This window comes from Drosophila melanogaster, chromosome 3R (genome assembly GCF_000001215.4).
Source record: "Drosophila melanogaster chromosome 3R".
NCBI classification, from domain to species: Eukaryota; Metazoa; Arthropoda; class Insecta; order Diptera; family Drosophilidae; genus Drosophila; species Drosophila melanogaster.
Genome location: NT_033777.3, coordinates 25,232,447 through 25,249,117, shown reverse-complemented (window position 1 = coordinate 25,249,117; position 16,671 = coordinate 25,232,447). Strand labels below are relative to the sequence as shown.

Below are 16,671 nucleotides of genomic sequence, written 5' to 3'. Positions count from 1 at the left end.
TCTGATAAATCTTTTTTATATCATATTTTTTATATTCTTTTATTTATTATTCATACAATTTTATATAAATTACTTCATTTGCACTTTCCAGAAGAGCAGTTTCCTATCGGAAACCGCACTAATGTACGGCAATCGCTGGTGCCAGGCCATTCCCCCATAGGATTTCAGGGAGGCCTCCAGCAGAGGAACGGTCGACTTGGCCGCGAACACTTTGAGAGTCAGCCCGATGACCATGGCGATAACCATCTCGGAGCTGCCTGGCGCGAAGCGCACCACCCGGCCGCAATCCTCGTGGACCTGCTTGACATCCGCGGGCACATAGGGTCGGTTCAGGTCCCAGGTAACCACATCTCCGCCGGCCAGCGAGGTGATGAAGAGCCGGTTGCTGTGGGCCCAGTCCGCCGACATCAGGGGGAATTTGGGCGACTCCACGGAGATGACTGTCTGCTTGAGCGTCACATTGTATAGATGAATGATGCCTGCAAGGAGTTTCCTTAGTTACACCGCGGGCTAAACACTGGTAATAGCAAGCACACCCTTCTTTTCCGCCACAAGAACCTTGTTGGGATCCTCGGGGTGACTCTTGACGGACATTCCAGCGGAGGACAGGCCAAAGGTTATGACATTCTCCCCGCCGCCTGTCGTCGTCCAGAATCTGCAGGTGAAGTCATCGCTAACGGAGGCCAGCAGTTCGCCGTCGCAAACCCAGGATACATCGTTGACGTAGTCCCCATGCCCACGGAGCACCTGGAGCGAGGTGAACTGGCCCAGATCGGTGCGGTATAGTTTAAGCTGGCTGCCGTTGGCCGCGCACAAAGTCACATTGTTGGGCGTGCAGTTGAGCGAGGTGTCCGGCGAGAAGGCCAGTGCGCTCACGCTCCGCTGCTCCTTTTCGCCCAGGTCCATGTCCTGCAGGCGTGTGTACCCGAACTCGCCGCTCTCCTCCTGCGGATTAAGGGTTAACCATTCAAAATCATTCAACCTTCACTGGTCTTATGCATGGAAACCCACCGGCAGTCCAACGAGCAGCAGACTCAAGTGTTTCCTGAAGGCCACTGCGATTAGGTTGTAGGCAAAGTCATTGGTGCATATATCGTAGCAGTAGATGGCTTCATTAAGCTGGATGCTGTGGTCGGGCTCGATGACAGATCGCATCTTTCTATAAATATTGTTTGTTATTCGCGGGATATATGCAACAATTAGCCGGCGCCAAAAAAATGTTTATTTTAGTATGACCAAAAATCAGTGGAAGAATTTTCCAAGATTTTACACTTTTAAAAAACAGAATACGCAAAGAAATGTTATTCGAAAATATATTCGTTATTATGTTTAATGCTTACATTATTGTGCCTCAAGTTTTAATAAAAATGGCTAGTCTTAAAAAGAAACATAACAATATTTAAGTAGTCATACGTCGGCGAACTTTTTAATGATAGTAATAGTAGTAATGCCTAATATCGACTGTGTAGCGTTTGCTTTTTATAAAATTTATTGCTAATACACGAATAAAGTCAGAATAAATTTTGAACTCAAGCAACACACACTCCAGTATTGGAAAGCGTGAGCAGCAGAGTTGCCATCGCCCAGCTGTTCAGCATTATTTAGTGCATTCTCGGGCAAGTTAAGTTGGCTGCGATTTACCCCACTTCCTTTTCCGTGTTAGCTGTGAAAGAAAAAACATGCCGGTGGGTTCCGAATTGCGTTAAAATTGAATTTAAACACAGAAAACTCAACCGAATGATAACCAAAAACGGCCGCTTATTACCGCCAAAGTGTCCAGTGTAAACGGAGCAAGTGTCGGCCGATAATAACGGCCCTGAAAGACTGTAAAACAAATGTCTGGCCCGCTTCCATTGAATGTGTGCGATACAAGCCACGCATGGCGTGCGCCAGTGAAATTGCAAACAGTTGTGAAATGGCCAAATGAGATTTAAATGGAATCTTGGGACTTACAGGAGGAATTGATTGCACTGTCATGTGAAATCGACGGATATCCTTGCACATAACCTAGAACACGCATTTGCGAATTTATGTTGTTGTTGCCTGGAGTCTGCTCTGCATTTGTTGATACACCGAGAGAAAATGTGCCAATTGTCTGGCTTAGAATCGTCAAGTGGCCTGATAACATTGTATTCAATTCTATTGTTATCTATTTCCCAAATGAATTGTTAATTGAGAACTTAAAGATCAAAGTAGTTATACTTTAAAATATATTTTCAAGTATTTAAATTGGTAGAAAGTTACTTCTTCGTTAATTAATAAAGAATTGGTTTTCCTATTGGATCAAAGTTGGACCAACACGTTTGGCGCCAAAGAAATTTCGACTTATAACTAAGATTTAGAGGATTATCTAGGCTTGAAGTAATCCAACACATTTGGCCGTAATCATATAGTATAATATATACATTAAATGAATTTATACTAATTTTGAAACTATTTTCACCTTGCAGCTAGCAAAAGATCTTCTGCACCCTCTGCCCGCCGAGGAGAAGCGCAAGCACAAGCTGAAGCGCCTGGTCCAGCACCCCAACTCGTACTTCATGGACGTGAAGTGCCCCGGCTGCTACAGGATCACCACCGTCTTCAGCCACGCCCAAGGCGTCGTGGTCTGCGCTGGATGCGCTACCATTTTGTGCCAGCCGACTGGAGGACGCGCCAAGCTGACAGAAGGTATGCTCCAAATGCTCACTGTCCAATGTTCCTTCGCAATTAACCCAAACGATGTCTTTCTTTCAGGCTGCTCCTTCCGCAGGAAGCCACAGTAAAATGGGACTCGCGATGAACCACAAATTATTAATTTTTTAATAAAAACTCTAAAACGTAAAGAAACCACAGAACCCATACGAGAGAAAGCTTGTAATTCAATTGCTGCGGTCCTTTGGTTCATTGTGCTTTGTGAATTAAAGAATTAACGATGTTGTGGTCGGCTAAGTGAAAAAAAAAACAGTTCTTGTCGTATTTGTTTATAGAAAGTGGATAATTGCCAACAGGATAGATAGTGGAGCTCAATCGCTGGGGTTCCCCGATAAGAAACCGCCCATAATGGAAGCTCTTGTGTGTGCAAATACCCTTGTGCGGCAAAACTTCAGGAATTTTTCACTAGTTATGCTTAGATCTAACCATTGATTAACTTCACAACAATAAAGAATGTTTCATAGGCTCTAAATCGAGATTTTGTGAGGCTTCTAATGATTGGGCATTCAGCATTTTTTCAAGAATTTTGTAACCGACTCAAAAAATCTTTAGAATGGTTGGTTATTCGGATCGCATATACTTAGCTTGTTTGTCTTATTTTTATTTGGATGAGCGCCAAAATTTTGCTGCGTCAGTCTGGAAAAAATTGAATCAAATGTGTATAGTTTTATAGAAGTTGGGAAGCGGAATTTATTTATTTATTTAAATATTTATAATTAAAAAAATGAAAATAGTCACGTTGTTTAACTAGTCAGTATTCGAACCAACAAATGTAAAATGTATACTGGTTTGTGTCTAAGCTAAGCTTGTCATATTAACGGAGCTGCCAGATGTTAGGAAGTGGGGATGCCATACATTATTCTAAATTTGCGCGCAATTTTAGAAGCTTATCGTCGTCAGAATTACAAAAACAAATTGAATATGAAAATGGGTTATTGCTACTTCATTATTATTGTCACGATATATGATAATTTATACAAAATGTGATAAATCCCAAATTGTTAAATAATGCTTTGGCTTGCTTTATACAAAACCACTAGATAATTAAAATATAGGTGGCCTAAATTGTTGCATGTTGTTTTATAATTAATCAGCAATTTGATTTGGTTGTGATCGACCAAATCAGTGTGTATAATTGTAGTTAAAATGTAAAGTTCGTAATGGATTATTGAATCGCATTTCAAATTTCTTTAAATGCGCCCGGGTCAATGACCTTTTGAGGTGACCATAAATTGAAACTTATTTGTGCGACGGCAACCCTGTTCTGGGACTCGACATGATATCGATACGTTAACAACAAAGAGTCTGGACGCCATCATTCTTCCTCTTTCTCCTGAATTCGCAGACAGCGTGGCGTCAGGCATTTCAAACGGTAAAAAGAACCTGGCGATAAGGAAAGATTTAAAAGGCAAAAATCGAGTGATTTGTGTGATTTAACTTAAGAATAATGCTTAATGCACGTGACGTGTGTCCTGAGGGCAACGACGACCAGCAGTTGGACCACAATTTTAAGCAGATGGAGGAGCATTTGGCCTTAATGGTGGAAGGCAATGAAAACGAAGATCCGAGGAAAGCCACTTGTGAGTACGAGGATACGAACGAAGATGGTGCAACCTGCACATCGGGCGTTTTATCCGAAATCCAGGAGAACTTCGGTAGACTCCGGTTGTGTGACGTTACTGCACCACTCCTCGAATTCCACGGTTTGGATTGCTTGCAACAGATTCAAAAGCGCTCGCGCCATTTTGCATTCGACGGTTCTCCGGCCAAGAAGTCGCGATCCGGAGGCGTGTTGGTCACCGGGCCAAAGCAGAAGCAACTGCAGAAGGAAAATGTGTGGAACCGGAAGAGTAAAGGCTCTGCGTCCGCGGATAATATTGAGAAACTGCCCATAACTATTGAGAAACTGCATATGATTGGTCTGCACGGCGATTGGTGAGTCTTCTGGAGTATATCCCAAATATATCACATAATAAAAAGCTCCTTATCTAAACAATAGCTTAGAGCACAACGCCGTGCTGCGTTTGATGAATCTGTTCAGATCCCTGCATGATCACCTGACCGCCGATTTGGGCTTCTCGCGCCAAAACTCAATGCCCTCGGACTATCTGTTCGATATGCCGGTGAAGAGCACGATGCCTAAGAGCTTGAATGTGCGCTACCAACTGCAGGTGCTGTGCACCAAAGTAGAGCGCTTCCTTGTCCAGCAGCGCCGCACCTTGGAGGCGAATCGCCACTTCGATTTCGAGAAATACGACGAGTGTGACAAGTTGCTTAAGGGTTTCGCATCCTATTTGGACAACTTCAAACTGCTTTTAAAGCCCAAAATGCGCAATCGAAACGGAAACTCGGGGAGCAATGCGGACAAGTGTAAGCTGTAGATTTGCAAGCAACCATTCAGCTATTCCTGCAACGATTTTATTATTTACAGTCCATACTCAGCGCATGGAGAGATTGCTAATTGGTCTGCGCGATTGGATCAAGGCTGCGCATCTCAGTGTGCACGTATTTAACTGGGAAATGGATCTGGAGCACCGCTACTCCGGGGCCATGACCGAAAGCCACAAGTCGTTGAACGAGCGGGCCATCCTTTTGTCCGGTGCCGAGCTAAGGGCGGCCGAAGCGCGTGGAATCAGTGCGGAGGATCTGTTCATCGCCCAGAGATACAAACTGGGAGGTCCGATCTATTGCGTTCTGGAGCAGCATGAGTTCCTCTCCGCTCTGATCGCCAATCCAGAGACCTATTTCCCGCCCAGTGTTGTCGCCATTTGCGGGCCACAGAAGCTTGGCGCAGTGAGCATGGAGCAGCCGTCAGCGTCGGAGGAGGAGTTTGAGGAGACCGAGGAAGTGCCATCATCGCCACCTCGTCACACCGGACGTGTACCTCGCTTCAGAAGCTAAACTAATGCTGTGCACATCGATAAAAGAATGACAGCAAATATGCAATTTAAAAAAGCTACTCTTCTCATGGGAAGCAATAATTTCGTAAAGTAAACATATCTATAGTGTAAGATATATTTGTCCAATAGTGCGGACTCCATATTTGTATTCGTGAATAAGCTTATATAAGCTTTTTAAAAATATTTATCAAATCGATACAAACAAAATCAAAATGAAAACGATTTATTACCCCTGTTTTGAGATTGATAACAAATTTATATAAGTTTAACTGTGTTTACATTTATTTGGCAAAACTACAAATGTGTTTGCTTTTCACTTTTATAAATCTGTATTTTACTTAAACTTTAGAAATAAGAAATCCTTTAGTGCCTGAATTTATTTTGCAACTACGTTTTATTTGTATGAGGAACTTACCAGTTTTTCTTATTTGCTTTGCATTTGTATTTTGAAAGTCAAATAAATATTTACGATTTGTGTTTGGACTAATTAGGGTGTTTGTACTAAGGTCTTAGACTACAAAGAGCTGTTCGAGCGGCAGTTTGCCAAAGATCCTGTCCACCACCGACTTGGCTATCAGTCCGAAGGCCTCGCCAATGCCCGGTTTCAGTTCATTGAAGATGTCCTTCCAGTTCTCATTGATAAGCGCGTGCATGTTCTCGCTGAGATCTTTCTGGCCGTTGAACAGATTTTCCAGCTGGTAGGTCACATGGGATGGATCCAGCTCAACCTTTATGTTCATCACCTCGGCGTAGGTTTGATGATCGCCCTTGGAGACGCGCTTCAATTTGATCTGTGCACGTACCTTTGTTCTAGCTGCGAATTCCAGAAACACATTAAAAATTTTAGATTTCAAAGCTGTGGGAGGCAAATCTTACTGAGGCGTATGTCAGCAATGCCATTTCCGGTGATGGGCAGAATGAGTATTCTTCCGTCCACCGAGTAGGGTCCTCTGACTCCTATTTCTGGAACTTCCATGACCAGCTCGATGGAGCGGCTGAGATCCCTTGTGAATCCGCTAAAATCCGAAACAGAAAAATGTAGTAAGCAGAGCGATCATAAAATGAAATGAGGATCCACTCACCTCACTCGCTTCGCAACTCCCTGATGCAGACCCAAGATGTCCATCTCGTGGAAGCTGAGATCGATGTTGACCGGACTGTGCGGATTGCGTCCGATTTTGAACTTCTTGACGTGCAGCGGATCGAGGGGGATCAAGCCCAGCTCCTTGATACCGCTTTTGGCGTAGTTCCTGAGCACGAAGTTCACCCTGTCCTCCAGGCACTGCTCGTCCATTATGGCGCACCTCTCGATGCCCGAGGCTGTAAATTGGGGCGTGGCGATTGTGAAATATACATAAACATTATATATTACGGAAAGGGGGTGTGTGCAACTCACGGAAATCGGAGGCGTGTCCGTAGGTGGACGCACATCCGAACAGCAGGACGAGGGCGAGAGTTAGCTCCATAATTGCTGGCGGCGAACGTAATCGAGTACTGATCCATTAGCCGCGGGCGTTAACACTTATATAGTCACTTTCGTCAATTGAAATGTATCATGTTTTTGTTGCCGTAAACCGCTTTTGCGTTTCAGCCGCACAGAATTTGACTTTAGACCGTTTGGCAGTTGAGTCAGTTAAATGGATTATAAACCGAAACCGGCAGGCTGGCTGTATGGCAAAGTGGCTGGTTATAGCCGGCGAATTCATTTTACGATTCCCTTTAATGAACTCCCAAGTTCCCAACTCCCAAGCCAGACATCGACCCCGTCCCATTCAATCGCTCCTAATCGCGTTTTGGGTGCAATTTGCTCGATATATGCAAATTGGATCGGCCTTCCCCAAAACGCACATTAATTCCCGTTTCAACGTCTAATTAATGGCTAAGTCAACAAAGATTGTTTATCAAGCTTTTTTTTAATGTAACTGCCTTTTCCAGTTACAGATATTCCCTGCCTTTCGGAATCTCCGCGCGCGAATAACACATACTTTCAGGCGGTCCTTCATCTTTTGGATCAACCTGATCTATAGGGTTCCACTCACTGTAACTTAATTAATAATGGGTCATAGTTTTAAATGTTTTTATGGTATTTTACAGAATTCTTTGTATCACTTATAAATAATTTACAATGTGCTAACTACATATATGTAACTTTTATTGCCACACAACACTTACAGATTATTTAGCTGAGATGGCTTAATAGTAGTTACTTGTGTTCTCACTTTCAAACGCGAAACACGAACTCCATTAAACCTAATGATGATTGCTAGCCTCAAAACTTAGATCTGTCAGTACGCAAACAACATGATCTAGTATCTTTATGTGGACTCTGCCCACTTTGAAGAGCTAACTCACGATTCATCCGCAAAAAACTTGGCATACGGCAGTTTGGAGAACACACCTTTGACGACGCCCAGGTAAAGTTTGCCAAAGGATCGGTCGATTGCTTTGGCCGTCTCCTTGTAAATGGCCTCCGAGTTTTCGTTGAGGAAGACATTCATGTTGTCACCCAGCGCCTTGTCCCCATTGAACAGATTACTGAAATGGTAGTGGCTGGACTCCGGCTTCATCGTTATTTTCAGATCGGTAACGTCCAGGTAGGTCTCCCCATTCTTCACCAGCGGTTTGCCCGAGAAGCTGACGATTGCCCTGACGTTAACTGGACAGGATTTTTAGTTCCTCGAAATCTGAAAAATCAATTGGCATAGCTTACCCATTGTCATGTTACTCTGTCCAGTTCCGCTGATCGGTAGAATGAGTACCTTGCCCTGGATGTTATAGGGTCCAACGAGTGAGAAGGTTTTCGTGACAATTTTCACTTCGTGCTTGGCGGTGAGATCCCTTCCGAAACCCCTGCAAAGATCAAGGCAAGTTGAATCACATCCTTCTCATCCAAACAAAGTGTTGTTCCTGCACCCACTTTACTTTGACGATCCTTTGGTCCTTGATCCCATACAACAGATTGTCGGTGAAGGTTAGAGTTATGCCCACGGGACTGGAGCTCTCACCCTGGCTAATAACCATCCGATCCACCTTCAACGGATCCAGCTGCATCAGGTTCAGACCAGGATCCCCCTCCGCCGAGTTTTCGCTGAACAGGGTGTTGCACAGCTTCATGATACATTCGCCATCACCATACTTACAAGGTTTTGGATCTTCGGCTGTGAGGAACACAAAGGATTATTTTGGAACCGAAAAGTAGAGGTAGGTGTCTATCTAGGTTTCCCAGATTATTACTTCATTGGCAAGGTCTTGTTTTAAAGGACTTTCTCTTACGGAATTTGGCATCCACCGAGACCAAAAGGCACAAAACCACTGCGAATGCGATTGCGAACATGCTAACACGTCTATAACTTTAAGTTACTGAATACGAACGGGATTTTCGCCTAGTATTTATAGTGGTCCACTAAGTGCAACTCAAATAACGTCTAATGGCAACCTTTGATATAGCTCTTATCTGTGCCGTAACCGTCTGTCTGTCAATTCCAGAGCTCGTTTCAGAATCATCAACTAATAACGAATAGCAACTGAATCATCTGATGGTATTAGGTAAGAAAACGTTGTTCTAATTTCAATACAAGCCTTAGTTTATCACCTCATTTGGGTGCACTTTAGACAGCAAGTAGATCATGTAGCAAATCTTCTTATTCACCTTAATCTTCATCAATCAGTTACATCGAAAATCCGCTCAATGAATTTAAGTATCAGACAGATTATGTCCAATTAAAAGTCATGGTATTAAGTTCTCCCTTAACAAAGTTAACTGGCAAGTGTGCAACTCACAAAAGGGCCAGTTCCAAATATAGCCGAATTGAGATGCGAAAACAACGCAGTCATCGTGACCACCAGTTCTTTAGTTGGCTTTAGTTCTTGCGAATCGAAGTGAAGGGCAGTGGAGGAGTAGCGGTGGAGTAGTAGCTCGGAACAGGTCCTAGACTTTGGGTTAACTTAATGACCAAGTGTCCCGCTTTAAAGTCCAGCCCCCGTGGAGAACAAAAGCAACTTGTTTCGCTCGGAATCGCTGCAGTTGATTGCTCGCTCGTGGAAGATTTTCACTGACCCAAGGCCAACTGGGTGTCCGATTCCCTGGGATCGGGATGGCAGCTATACCGTTGGCTACTCTTGAACTTGGACAGTGAAATGAGTTCGCAATGAGTGACAGCACAGTTGTGTTCAGATTAATAGCACTGCCATTTAGTTAGTTCTTGATTCTAAGACAAGCAGATCTTAGTCATATATCATATCATCATATCATATACTAATTTTAGTGCACTTTGGGCTAAATTAGTTGCACAGGATGTAGGAGTAGTAGTAGGAGCATGCATCTTCGTCTTTTTTAAGACACAAAGTATTTGCTCATAATAATTAAGGTGTTTATTTCAATTTGTTGGATGTTTTAATACTTTAAGCGTATGTATAACTACGCTTTTATCCACAAGTATAGTCACCTTAGCAATAATGCCTTTGTCATGCAAATTTCGAATCAATCGTTCCATCACGTGAGCTGCCTGTTGATTGCTGATTGCTGGCCAAAAATGAAACAAAAAGTGTATGCGACACTTGTGCGGAAATAGTGAGATCCACGTTTTAGCTAACAATGGCCCCCCGCAGAAGCAGAACCAGTTTTTTTTCGAATGTTTTTGTTTATTCTACAAGTTAAAGCTTAGCTTAGCAGATACGATGATACGATGATGATGTGTCAATGGCCGGAATGCCGGAATGCAACGCCCCATGTGAGTGAGAATAGCTTGGATAGGTGAGGAAATACTCGTACACTTAGCCTAAAGTCCTAGGGCGCCTGATGGCGACTAGGACGACTAGTGCTCAGTTCTCGAGGAATAAATCCTCGTAGGCGAAGCGCTTGAAGAGCTGCGAGAGAACGCTCTTCATGATCTCGGCGATGGCCACATGAATGGAGGGATGCAGCTCGTTCCACACCTCCGTCCAGTTGTCGTTGAGGAACTGATTCAGATTGGTGCCCAATGCCTGGTCGCCATTAAAGAGGTTCTCCAGCCGAATGTTCATCCTGTGGGAACACAAATATGTTAGTATATCTCAGCTAAAATCCGAACTGCACCTACTTTTGTGGCTCCACCAGAACCTTGAGCTTATCCACGCTCAGGTAGGTGCGTCCATTGCGCTGCTGTGTGCCCGGCTTGAATTTCACCGAAAACTTGGGATTGTGCAACACGATCTCGGCATCGCCATCGCCACGAATCGGCAGGATCAGGATGCGTCCATCCGCCACGTACTTGCCCTTCAGCACGATCTTGGGAAAGGATCCGTACATCTCAAACTTGCTGGTTGCAGGATCAGCGCCAAAGCCACTGAAAAATACGATTATGATGGATAAGTGCAATCAACTTAATATATCTTCTTCTGTTAATAAACATGAGAACTTCTTCACTTTTGCTTAAGAAGGAAATCACTTTTCATTTCACTTGCTACTTACACGGCTCTGTCGAACTTCACACTGGACAGGCCCTCCACATTCACGTCCCTGAAGTTGAGCTTTAGATTCAGGGAGCCAGTGCGTCCGTCGGAGATGTCGAAGCGCTTGATCAGGAAGGGCTCCACCTGGGGGAATCCAGCGGACGGATAGCCGGTCCTCGCGTGCTGTCTGATCAGCATGTGCGACACGTTGATGATGCAGCTGGTGTCGCCCATGTGGCAGCGCGGCAGTTCGGGAGCTGCAAGGATAAGCTGGCGATTAGCGAAGCACTGGGATTGTTGGCCAAAGGACTCACGGAAATTCGAGGCACCGCTAACCAAGCAGCAGAAGAGGGCCACGCAGCCCAGCTGGAGCAGCATCATTCTGGATATGGATCTAGTTACGTACGAAATTCAAGCGCCCCGAAATTCAACCGCTCGACGATTTGGCGAATGCCCGACCAGGTTCAATGGCAAACTGTAAATCGGCTCTGGACAGACGGCGGCATTTATAAAATTTCTGATCGGCCAGAACGATGGAGCGGCAACAAATGTGGCCAACAACAACCAGTACACTTCATAGTTTATTCATTCCTGACTTGTCGCGTCTTGGCCCTTGTTTTTCTTGTTGTTGCTGCTGCTGCTGTTGTTGTTGTCTGTCTGATTGCTGGCTATTTTTATTTATATTTTTTTTTTATTTATTCGTATGTGTATATCTCTTTCGCTTCGTGTTATGGATTCTCCTCATCATCATAGACATCGCAGTCTTTATCTTTATCGCAGCTACCCCTAACCAGAATTGGCAGCAGCATTATTATTAATTAATATTATTAGCATGCAGCAACAAATAACAATAAACAATAACAATGGCAACGCGCACAAAAGGCAGCGAAACTCAAAATTTTAATGCTCAATCCAGTCAGTTTTCAAGCAATTAACCAATATATTTCCACTTATCCTGCAATGCATTATATATATATATAATTTAATTATACATATATAATTTGCACTATATTTCGGCATCTTGTGTACTTTTTATAGATTCAAACTCCGTGAAATGGAATCCGCGCTTTGTTCACACTTTTAATAAAGTGCAAATATCAATTCGTACTTATTGGCTTATGATATTATTCATCCCATATTTGCTTTGAGATCAGCACTTGGAATTGGGAACCTACCTCTGGGGGAATTCCTAAGTGTGCTAAATGGCCAGGCAATCTGAAAGGGAATGATAATGAATAGGTCATGGTTAAGGATCCACGATAAAAATCACTTAAGTTATGAAATTGTATTCCGACCAGAAGGAAGAATGCATCCCAAGGCTCCCAACTATGAAATTTCCGTTTTGGACATATGTACGAAGATAAATCTTTTTGTGGCCAACACAACTCAATTCCGACATAAACCAATTAGACATAGTCGGGCATTTTGGACGACATCAAACAGGTTCCAACGGCATCGATAATCGATAATGGATGGATCGACGGATAAAAGTTGCTCGGCGAGGTGGCTTCACTTTCAAAACTATTGGACAGGCGACGTTCGGAACGGGCCGAGTGAATTTAATTTGGCAAATTCTAGTTAAAGGCTCCTGGCGTTCGTCATCAGCAATTAGCATATACTACATATATACATATGTATATGTATATTTGGTGTGTGATTGGCATGAAACCGGCATTCTGTTTATTTACCCATCCAATTGGCGCCAGGTGAGTCCAAATATTTCACTTTTGTCCACTTTGATGTGTTTGCGCAGCCAATTCCTAGACGCTGTCGTAGACATCGAGATTACAACGGATTTTCGGGGGCGAAATATGGTAATATATGCAAACACGCTTTTATTTTATTACGTCGGGCTTGCCTGCAAATAATTTGGCATTTCAATTTTGAGTTGGTTGATTCATCTGCGCGTAAACATGATTTCGTTTTTCTTTGTAAACTCAGTAAATACGTTTAGTTTATAACTAGTTTAGCTACGTTGTAACGAAGTGGAAAGCTTATGAATGGCGGTTACTTTTCAATTTTTAATGAATTCACGATGAGTTTGGGAATTTTTGGTGGCATTCTGGTTTGATGTGGTTTAATCGTTCTGAATGGCATTAACTTTTTCTGGTTCTTAAATATTAATTTCAAGTCTGGAAATTTCTAGCAATGCTTGTTTTTCACAACAAACTAAGGTTTAAAAATATTAATATTTGTGTTCGTTAGGGATAAAAATTAATTTGTTAGCGAAATAATGTTTGAAATCATTTAAAGTTTCCAACTATTCCGGACTAAGAGCAAAAATTAACCATAAAAATTTTTACTTAATTTTTGTATTACTTATTTATATAAGATTTGGCTTGGAATGTCCAACAGCACAATCTAATAAATATAAAGAAAGATTATAAAGCATACATATAGTTTACACTTTTTCAATACTTTAATATATTCTATTGTTTATAACGAATTTATTGATTACAAATATTTTCAAATTTGAAATTGAATTGTAACCGCCTTTGACTGGTTCCGAATCGACTGGCTCTCCACGGAACATATCGCCACATGCGGTATAATCAATGCAGCTCCCTACGGTCATACTATTAACCACATCCACATCAGAAGTCTGAAATCTGATTTAAAAACTCTCACGAAACTTACTTAAAACCAGGTGAAATAAAGACTGAATACATTCTGGAGGCAAGACAAGCTGAAGCAGTATGAGTGGCAAGCAGGTAGTCATCCTTCTGGGCAGTGTCCTGATCCTGGGATGCTTACAAGTGGCAGCGGCAACGGAAACGGATAACAAAACCAACGATTTCGTGGCCACCGACGAATGGCAGACGATTGCGGAAGGTTAATGGCTAGCCAGGCTAACTCTCGGATGACGTGTACTAAGTGAGCACTCTATATTTCCAGGTCAAGCTATTCCAAGGGGCCTGCACGTGCGCATCAACCTACAAACGGGGCTCAAGGAAGCCAAACTCTTAGACGAAAGCGAACGTGGCACGTCGCTGCAGAGTCAACCGGATGATCAGAATGCTCGGGAATCTCACGATGACAACGAACCCCTGGCTCTGGACTATAAACCGGACATAATCGAGGAGTCTATACGGCGGGTCAAGGAGCAGAAGAAGAGCTATGCCGAGCTACGCAAAGCGTACAAAGAGTTCCAGAAGAACTTTCGCACCGACGGAGAACTGATCGTCCAGTTAATCGATCAGTTTCGGAACTTCAGCAGAACGCCGCTAGAGTCAGAGATGCGCTCCAAGCTGGACTGCCTGGAAAATCTGGAGTATTTGCTCCATCAGATAGACAATGCCTTGATGTTCATTGATAATGGGGGATTGGATGATGTACTACTGCCCATTGTTGTGAACGATACCAGTACATCCCTGAGAGTGTCGGCCATGCGTGTGTTGGGCTCGCTGGCGAGCAACAATCCCAAGGCCCAGATCAAGGTGTTCGAAAAGAATTTCGGGTCTCATCTGGCTCAGATTCTGACCAGTTCCGGAAATGTCGGTGAGATCTCCGCTGCATTGCACGCCTTTGGAGCCTTGTTGCGGAAATTTCCGCTAGCCCAGCAGCGAGTGCTTTCCACCTCGGGTACACAGGCTCTGATCAAGGTGCTCCAGAGTCCGGATGTGGAGCTGCGGAGCAAGGCGAAGGTAGTGACTCTCATAAGCGACCTAGTGCTGGAGAAGCGGTCAGTGCTGGATGTCAGCAAAGATGATCCCGAAGCCTCATCCACAATGGCGCAATATGTGCTCTTGGACTTCGAGTCGTGGCTGAAAACGCCGGGCTACTGCGCGGCGGTGGACACTGTGCTAACCAAGGAGTTCCTGCTCCTCCTAGAGCAACCGGAGGTGGTGGAACAGTTTGCCACCGCATTGGAGACCACCGAAGATATGTGCACCAGCACGTGGTCGCAAAGTTCCGGTCTCAGGCATGCACTATTAACCGTTCGCAATCGGTATGCCAACAGCACGGACGAGTACCGACTGGAGGTGTCCCAGATTTTGGCCAAACTGTGCGAGAGATTGTTCAACAAGCCCAAGCACACCGAACTGTAATCCTAGCCAATTTACTATGTTATTTATGTTAATTTCATTTAATTGTAAGCTGAGTTGGAATGAAATTCGCAGCCAAACCATAGAATACGATAGCTAAGATGCCAAGTACTTGTGATGCAAAAATAATGCTCTTTGTCATTAACTTAGGATAGCAATCAATCATGCCAAACATCTACAGGATTTTCGTTATCAAATATAGTCTCTTACTTAAGATTATTTTAAGTGTGATTTTTTTTTAATAGGCAGACGATTCACCAACGAGCACATCAAAATAATTATGTTGTTACACGTCATTAAACTAGCAAAAATTTGTATGCTACAGAATTGTTCTCCAAACAGATTATGAATCCTTAAAGCCTTAAGTTCTTGTTTATTGTAGCTACAATAATAAAGCAATGACCTAATGTTTAATTTAGAAATTCTTTCTTAAATCAGTTGACTTCTTTTCAGTGGCATATTCTTAAAATGTAGTGCTAAATTATGAAAGGAAATGTATTTTCAATCAAGAAATCGCATTAGGAGATTGGATATTCCACCCCTATAGAACTACAGACCCATTTAAAGCCCGATAAGGCGAGCATAATCGACCGGGCCATAAAGTAAGTCAAAAGTGTCGGAAGGAAAGCAAAAACGCCGAGGAAAGCATGTCCCAAAAAACCACTTGAAGTTTGAATGTGAGCCAAACGAAGCCACAAGAACAGGGAAAACCTGGCACGGAACTGTACAGGAGGAGAAAGGACATCGGAGCAGGAGAGTGCAATTATGTGCCGGCAAAGTTGGAAGTTGGAGTCGAAGTCCAGCGCGGGAATTACAGCAATTAGCGGCAGTCACATGCAAATGCAATGTCACTGGGGCTGAGTCACGACGGTGGATGGTCGGATAGGTGGAGTGGTAAAGGTGAAGCAGCGCCTGGAAGGGAGCCGGCTAGGACGCCGCCTTGGTTCCCATGGCTACTCCATGCAATGTAAACAGAGAAAAGGGGTTGCAAAGCCGGCTCAGTGGAGCACAACGCAGAGAGGCAGGAGAGGATTCCTGAACTGGAATTCACTCATCAATTCCAATTCCAGCTGGGGCGCGTGCGCAGTGGCGGCGAGCTGTTGTTGTTGTCATGGCACTGCCCCACCGCCGCTACGCTTCCCCCTGCCTCTTGCCGCTTTCCAGCCGAAACGCTTACGCTTGACGAGTGATGTGGAAACATTTTCGACACAAGCGAAAGAGAGGCTTCCACCGTTTAGCCACAGCAGCGGTCAAAATGGTAGGAGCTTGACTGGGAAAGCCTGGTATCCCATCAAGAATTGCAGTTGGACTTATAATATTTTCAATTAGATCAAGTTCGCTTTTTTTGAAATTCTGGGATGTGGTTTCACTTTGTATACAATAATTCAAAAGTTTTTTTTTTAAGATTCTTTGCGACTGTTTTAAAAGCTAAAAGTGAACAAAAATTTCAATTTATGCATCATTTACAATTGTCTACGATAACAAAATAATTTCAAAATTTCAAAAATGGTTTCCCATTTTGAAGGTTTCTTCTGGAGATTCCTTCTGAAAGCGTATGAAAGATCACTATTTTTGTGACCGCGACTGTCGCATGTGTGCAT

The 16,671-nt window shown here is 43.5% G+C and overlaps 7 protein-coding genes and 1 long non-coding RNA gene across 11 annotated transcripts; 4 read left to right on the top strand and 4 right to left on the bottom strand.

Annotated features, from left to right (window-relative positions):
• Nucleotides 1–17: 17 nt before the first annotated feature.
• Nup37 (Nucleoporin 37kD) lies at nucleotides 18–1,460 on the bottom strand. Of its 2 annotated transcripts, NM_001276021.1 has the most exons (4): nucleotides 1,341–1,460; nucleotides 1,012–1,159; nucleotides 537–945; nucleotides 18–479 (listed from the first exon to the last, which is right to left on the bottom strand). In NM_001276021.1, the coding sequence occupies exons 2-4, from the start codon at nucleotides 1,153–1,155 to the stop codon at nucleotides 70–72; spliced, it is 963 nt and encodes a 320-aa protein (NP_001262950.1). In that variant the 5' UTR covers nucleotides 1,156–1,159; nucleotides 1,341–1,460; the 3' UTR covers nucleotides 18–69. The 2 variants fall into 2 exon arrangements, with proteins under 2 accessions (NP_001262950.1, NP_651360.1); NM_143103.4 differs by lacking the exon at nucleotides 1,341–1,460 and having other exon boundaries at nucleotides 1,012–1,247.
• A 143-nt stretch (nucleotides 1,461–1,603) lies between these two features.
• RpS27 (Ribosomal protein S27) lies at nucleotides 1,604–3,163 on the top strand. Of its 2 annotated transcripts, none has more exons than NM_143102.2 (3): nucleotides 1,604–1,685; nucleotides 2,451–2,670; nucleotides 2,737–3,163. In NM_143102.2, the coding sequence occupies exons 1-3, from the start codon at nucleotides 1,680–1,682 to the stop codon at nucleotides 2,763–2,765; spliced, it is 255 nt and encodes an 84-aa protein (NP_651359.1). In that variant the 5' UTR covers nucleotides 1,604–1,679; the 3' UTR covers nucleotides 2,766–3,163. The 2 variants fall into 2 exon arrangements, with proteins under 2 accessions (NP_651359.1, NP_001247301.1); NM_001260372.1 differs by having other exon boundaries at nucleotides 1,646–1,685.
• On the top strand, nucleotides 1,696–2,244 carry sisRNA:CR46364 (stable intronic sequence RNA CR46364). Its single transcript, NR_163215.1, has one exon. It is a non-coding gene; the product is annotated as a stable intronic sequence RNA CR46364 (long non-coding RNA).
• Nucleotides 3,164–4,008: 845 nt separating the features above from the next.
• Nucleotides 4,009–6,079, top strand: bam (bag of marbles). Its single transcript, NM_057452.4, has 3 exons — nucleotides 4,009–4,629; nucleotides 4,694–5,064; nucleotides 5,126–6,079. The coding sequence occupies exons 1-3, from the start codon at nucleotides 4,142–4,144 to the stop codon at nucleotides 5,593–5,595; spliced, it is 1,329 nt and encodes a 442-aa protein (NP_476800.1). The 5' UTR covers nucleotides 4,009–4,141; the 3' UTR covers nucleotides 5,596–6,079.
• On the bottom strand, nucleotides 5,856–7,098 carry CG11854 (uncharacterized protein). The gene is made up of 4 exons (NM_143101.3): nucleotides 6,991–7,098; nucleotides 6,677–6,914; nucleotides 6,471–6,610; nucleotides 5,856–6,408 (listed from the first exon to the last, which is right to left on the bottom strand). The coding sequence occupies exons 1-4, from the start codon at nucleotides 7,058–7,060 to the stop codon at nucleotides 6,104–6,106; spliced, it is 753 nt and encodes a 250-aa protein (NP_651358.4). The 5' UTR covers nucleotides 7,061–7,098; the 3' UTR covers nucleotides 5,856–6,103.
• A 351-nt stretch (nucleotides 7,099–7,449) lies between these two features.
• Nucleotides 7,450–8,938, bottom strand: to (takeout). Of its 2 annotated transcripts, none has more exons than NM_001300596.1 (4): nucleotides 8,868–8,938; nucleotides 8,512–8,752; nucleotides 8,305–8,444; nucleotides 7,450–8,250 (listed from the first exon to the last, which is right to left on the bottom strand). In NM_001300596.1, exons 1-4 carry the CDS (start codon nucleotides 8,926–8,928, stop codon nucleotides 7,943–7,945), a joined length of 750 nt encoding a protein of 249 aa, NP_001287525.1. In that variant the 5' UTR covers nucleotides 8,929–8,938; the 3' UTR covers nucleotides 7,450–7,942. The 2 variants fall into 2 exon arrangements, with proteins under 2 accessions (NP_001287525.1, NP_524497.1); NM_079773.2 differs by having other exon boundaries at nucleotides 7,665–8,250.
• Nucleotides 8,939–10,222: 1,284 nt separating this feature from the next.
• On the bottom strand, nucleotides 10,223–11,504 carry Jhbp7 (Juvenile hormone binding protein 7). The gene is made up of 4 exons (NM_143100.2): nucleotides 11,339–11,504; nucleotides 11,044–11,281; nucleotides 10,673–10,918; nucleotides 10,223–10,617 (listed from the first exon to the last, which is right to left on the bottom strand). The coding sequence occupies exons 1-4, from the start codon at nucleotides 11,403–11,405 to the stop codon at nucleotides 10,416–10,418; spliced, it is 753 nt and encodes a 250-aa protein (NP_651357.1). The 5' UTR covers nucleotides 11,406–11,504; the 3' UTR covers nucleotides 10,223–10,415.
• A 2,084-nt stretch (nucleotides 11,505–13,588) lies between these two features.
• Nucleotides 13,589–15,482, top strand: Sil1 (Sil1 nucleotide exchange factor). The gene is made up of 2 exons (NM_143099.4): nucleotides 13,589–13,856; nucleotides 13,920–15,482. The coding sequence occupies exons 1-2, from the start codon at nucleotides 13,721–13,723 to the stop codon at nucleotides 15,071–15,073; spliced, it is 1,290 nt and encodes a 429-aa protein (NP_651356.1). The 5' UTR covers nucleotides 13,589–13,720; the 3' UTR covers nucleotides 15,074–15,482.
• Nucleotides 15,483–16,671: the final 1,189 nt, after the last annotated feature.

Bases quoted from the DNA above. Each gene is read 5' to 3' on its own strand.
- Nup37 (NM_001276021.1), bottom strand. From the start codon at position 1,155: ATGCGATCTGTCATCGAGCCCGACCACAGCATCCAGCTTAATGAAGCC. The intron at 946-1,011 runs GTGGGTTTCCAT...CTTAATCCGCAG, and splicing joins TGCTGCTCGTTGGACTGCCG to GAGGAGAGCGGCGAGTTCGG. The intron at 480-536 runs GTGTGCTTGCTA...AACTCCTTGCAG, and splicing joins TCTTGTGGCGGAAAAGAAGG to GCATCATTCATCTATACAAT.
- RpS27 (NM_143102.2), top strand. The intron at 2,671-2,736 runs GTATGCTCCAAA...TCTTTCTTTCAG, and splicing joins ACGCGCCAAGCTGACAGAAG to GCTGCTCCTTCCGCAGGAAG.
- bam (NM_057452.4), top strand. From the start codon at position 4,142: ATGCTTAATGCACGTGACGTGTGTCCTGAGGGCAACGACGACCAGCAG. The intron at 4,630-4,693 runs GTGAGTCTTCTG...TCTAAACAATAG, and splicing joins ATTGGTCTGCACGGCGATTG to CTTAGAGCACAACGCCGTGC. The intron at 5,065-5,125 runs GTAAGCTGTAGA...TATTATTTACAG, and splicing joins GGGGAGCAATGCGGACAAGT to TCCATACTCAGCGCATGGAG.
- CG11854 (NM_143101.3), bottom strand. From the start codon at position 7,060: ATGGAGCTAACTCTCGCCCTCGTCCTGCTGTTCGGATGTGCGTCCACC. The intron at 6,611-6,676 runs GTGAGTGGATCC...TTCGGATTTTAG, and splicing joins GGAGTTGCGAAGCGAGTGAG to CGGATTCACAAGGGATCTCA. The intron at 6,409-6,470 runs GTAAGATTTGCC...TGGAATTCGCAG, and splicing joins CATTGCTGACATACGCCTCA to CTAGAACAAAGGTACGTGCA.
- to (NM_001300596.1), bottom strand. From the start codon at position 8,928: ATGTTCGCAATCGCATTCGCAGTGGTTTTGTGCCTTTTGGTCTCGGTG. The intron at 8,753-8,867 runs GTAAGAGAAAGT...TGTTCCTCACAG, and splicing joins CTCGGTGGATGCCAAATTCC to CCGAAGATCCAAAACCTTGT. The intron at 8,251-8,304 runs GTAAGCTATGCC...AATCCTGTCCAG, and splicing joins ACAGAGTAACATGACAATGG to TTAACGTCAGGGCAATCGTC.
- Jhbp7 (NM_143100.2), bottom strand. From the start codon at position 11,405: ATGATGCTGCTCCAGCTGGGCTGCGTGGCCCTCTTCTGCTGCTTGGTT. The intron at 10,919-11,043 runs GTAAGTAGCAAG...CGTATTTTTCAG, and splicing joins GTGAAGTTCGACAGAGCCGT to TGGCTTTGGCGCTGATCCTG. The intron at 10,618-10,672 runs GTAGGTGCAGTT...GTGTTCCCACAG, and splicing joins GTTCTGGTGGAGCCACAAAA to GATGAACATTCGGCTGGAGA.
- Sil1 (NM_143099.4), top strand. From the start codon at position 13,721: ATGAGTGGCAAGCAGGTAGTCATCCTTCTGGGCAGTGTCCTGATCCTG. The intron at 13,857-13,919 runs GTTAATGGCTAG...CTATATTTCCAG, and splicing joins ATGGCAGACGATTGCGGAAG to GTCAAGCTATTCCAAGGGGC.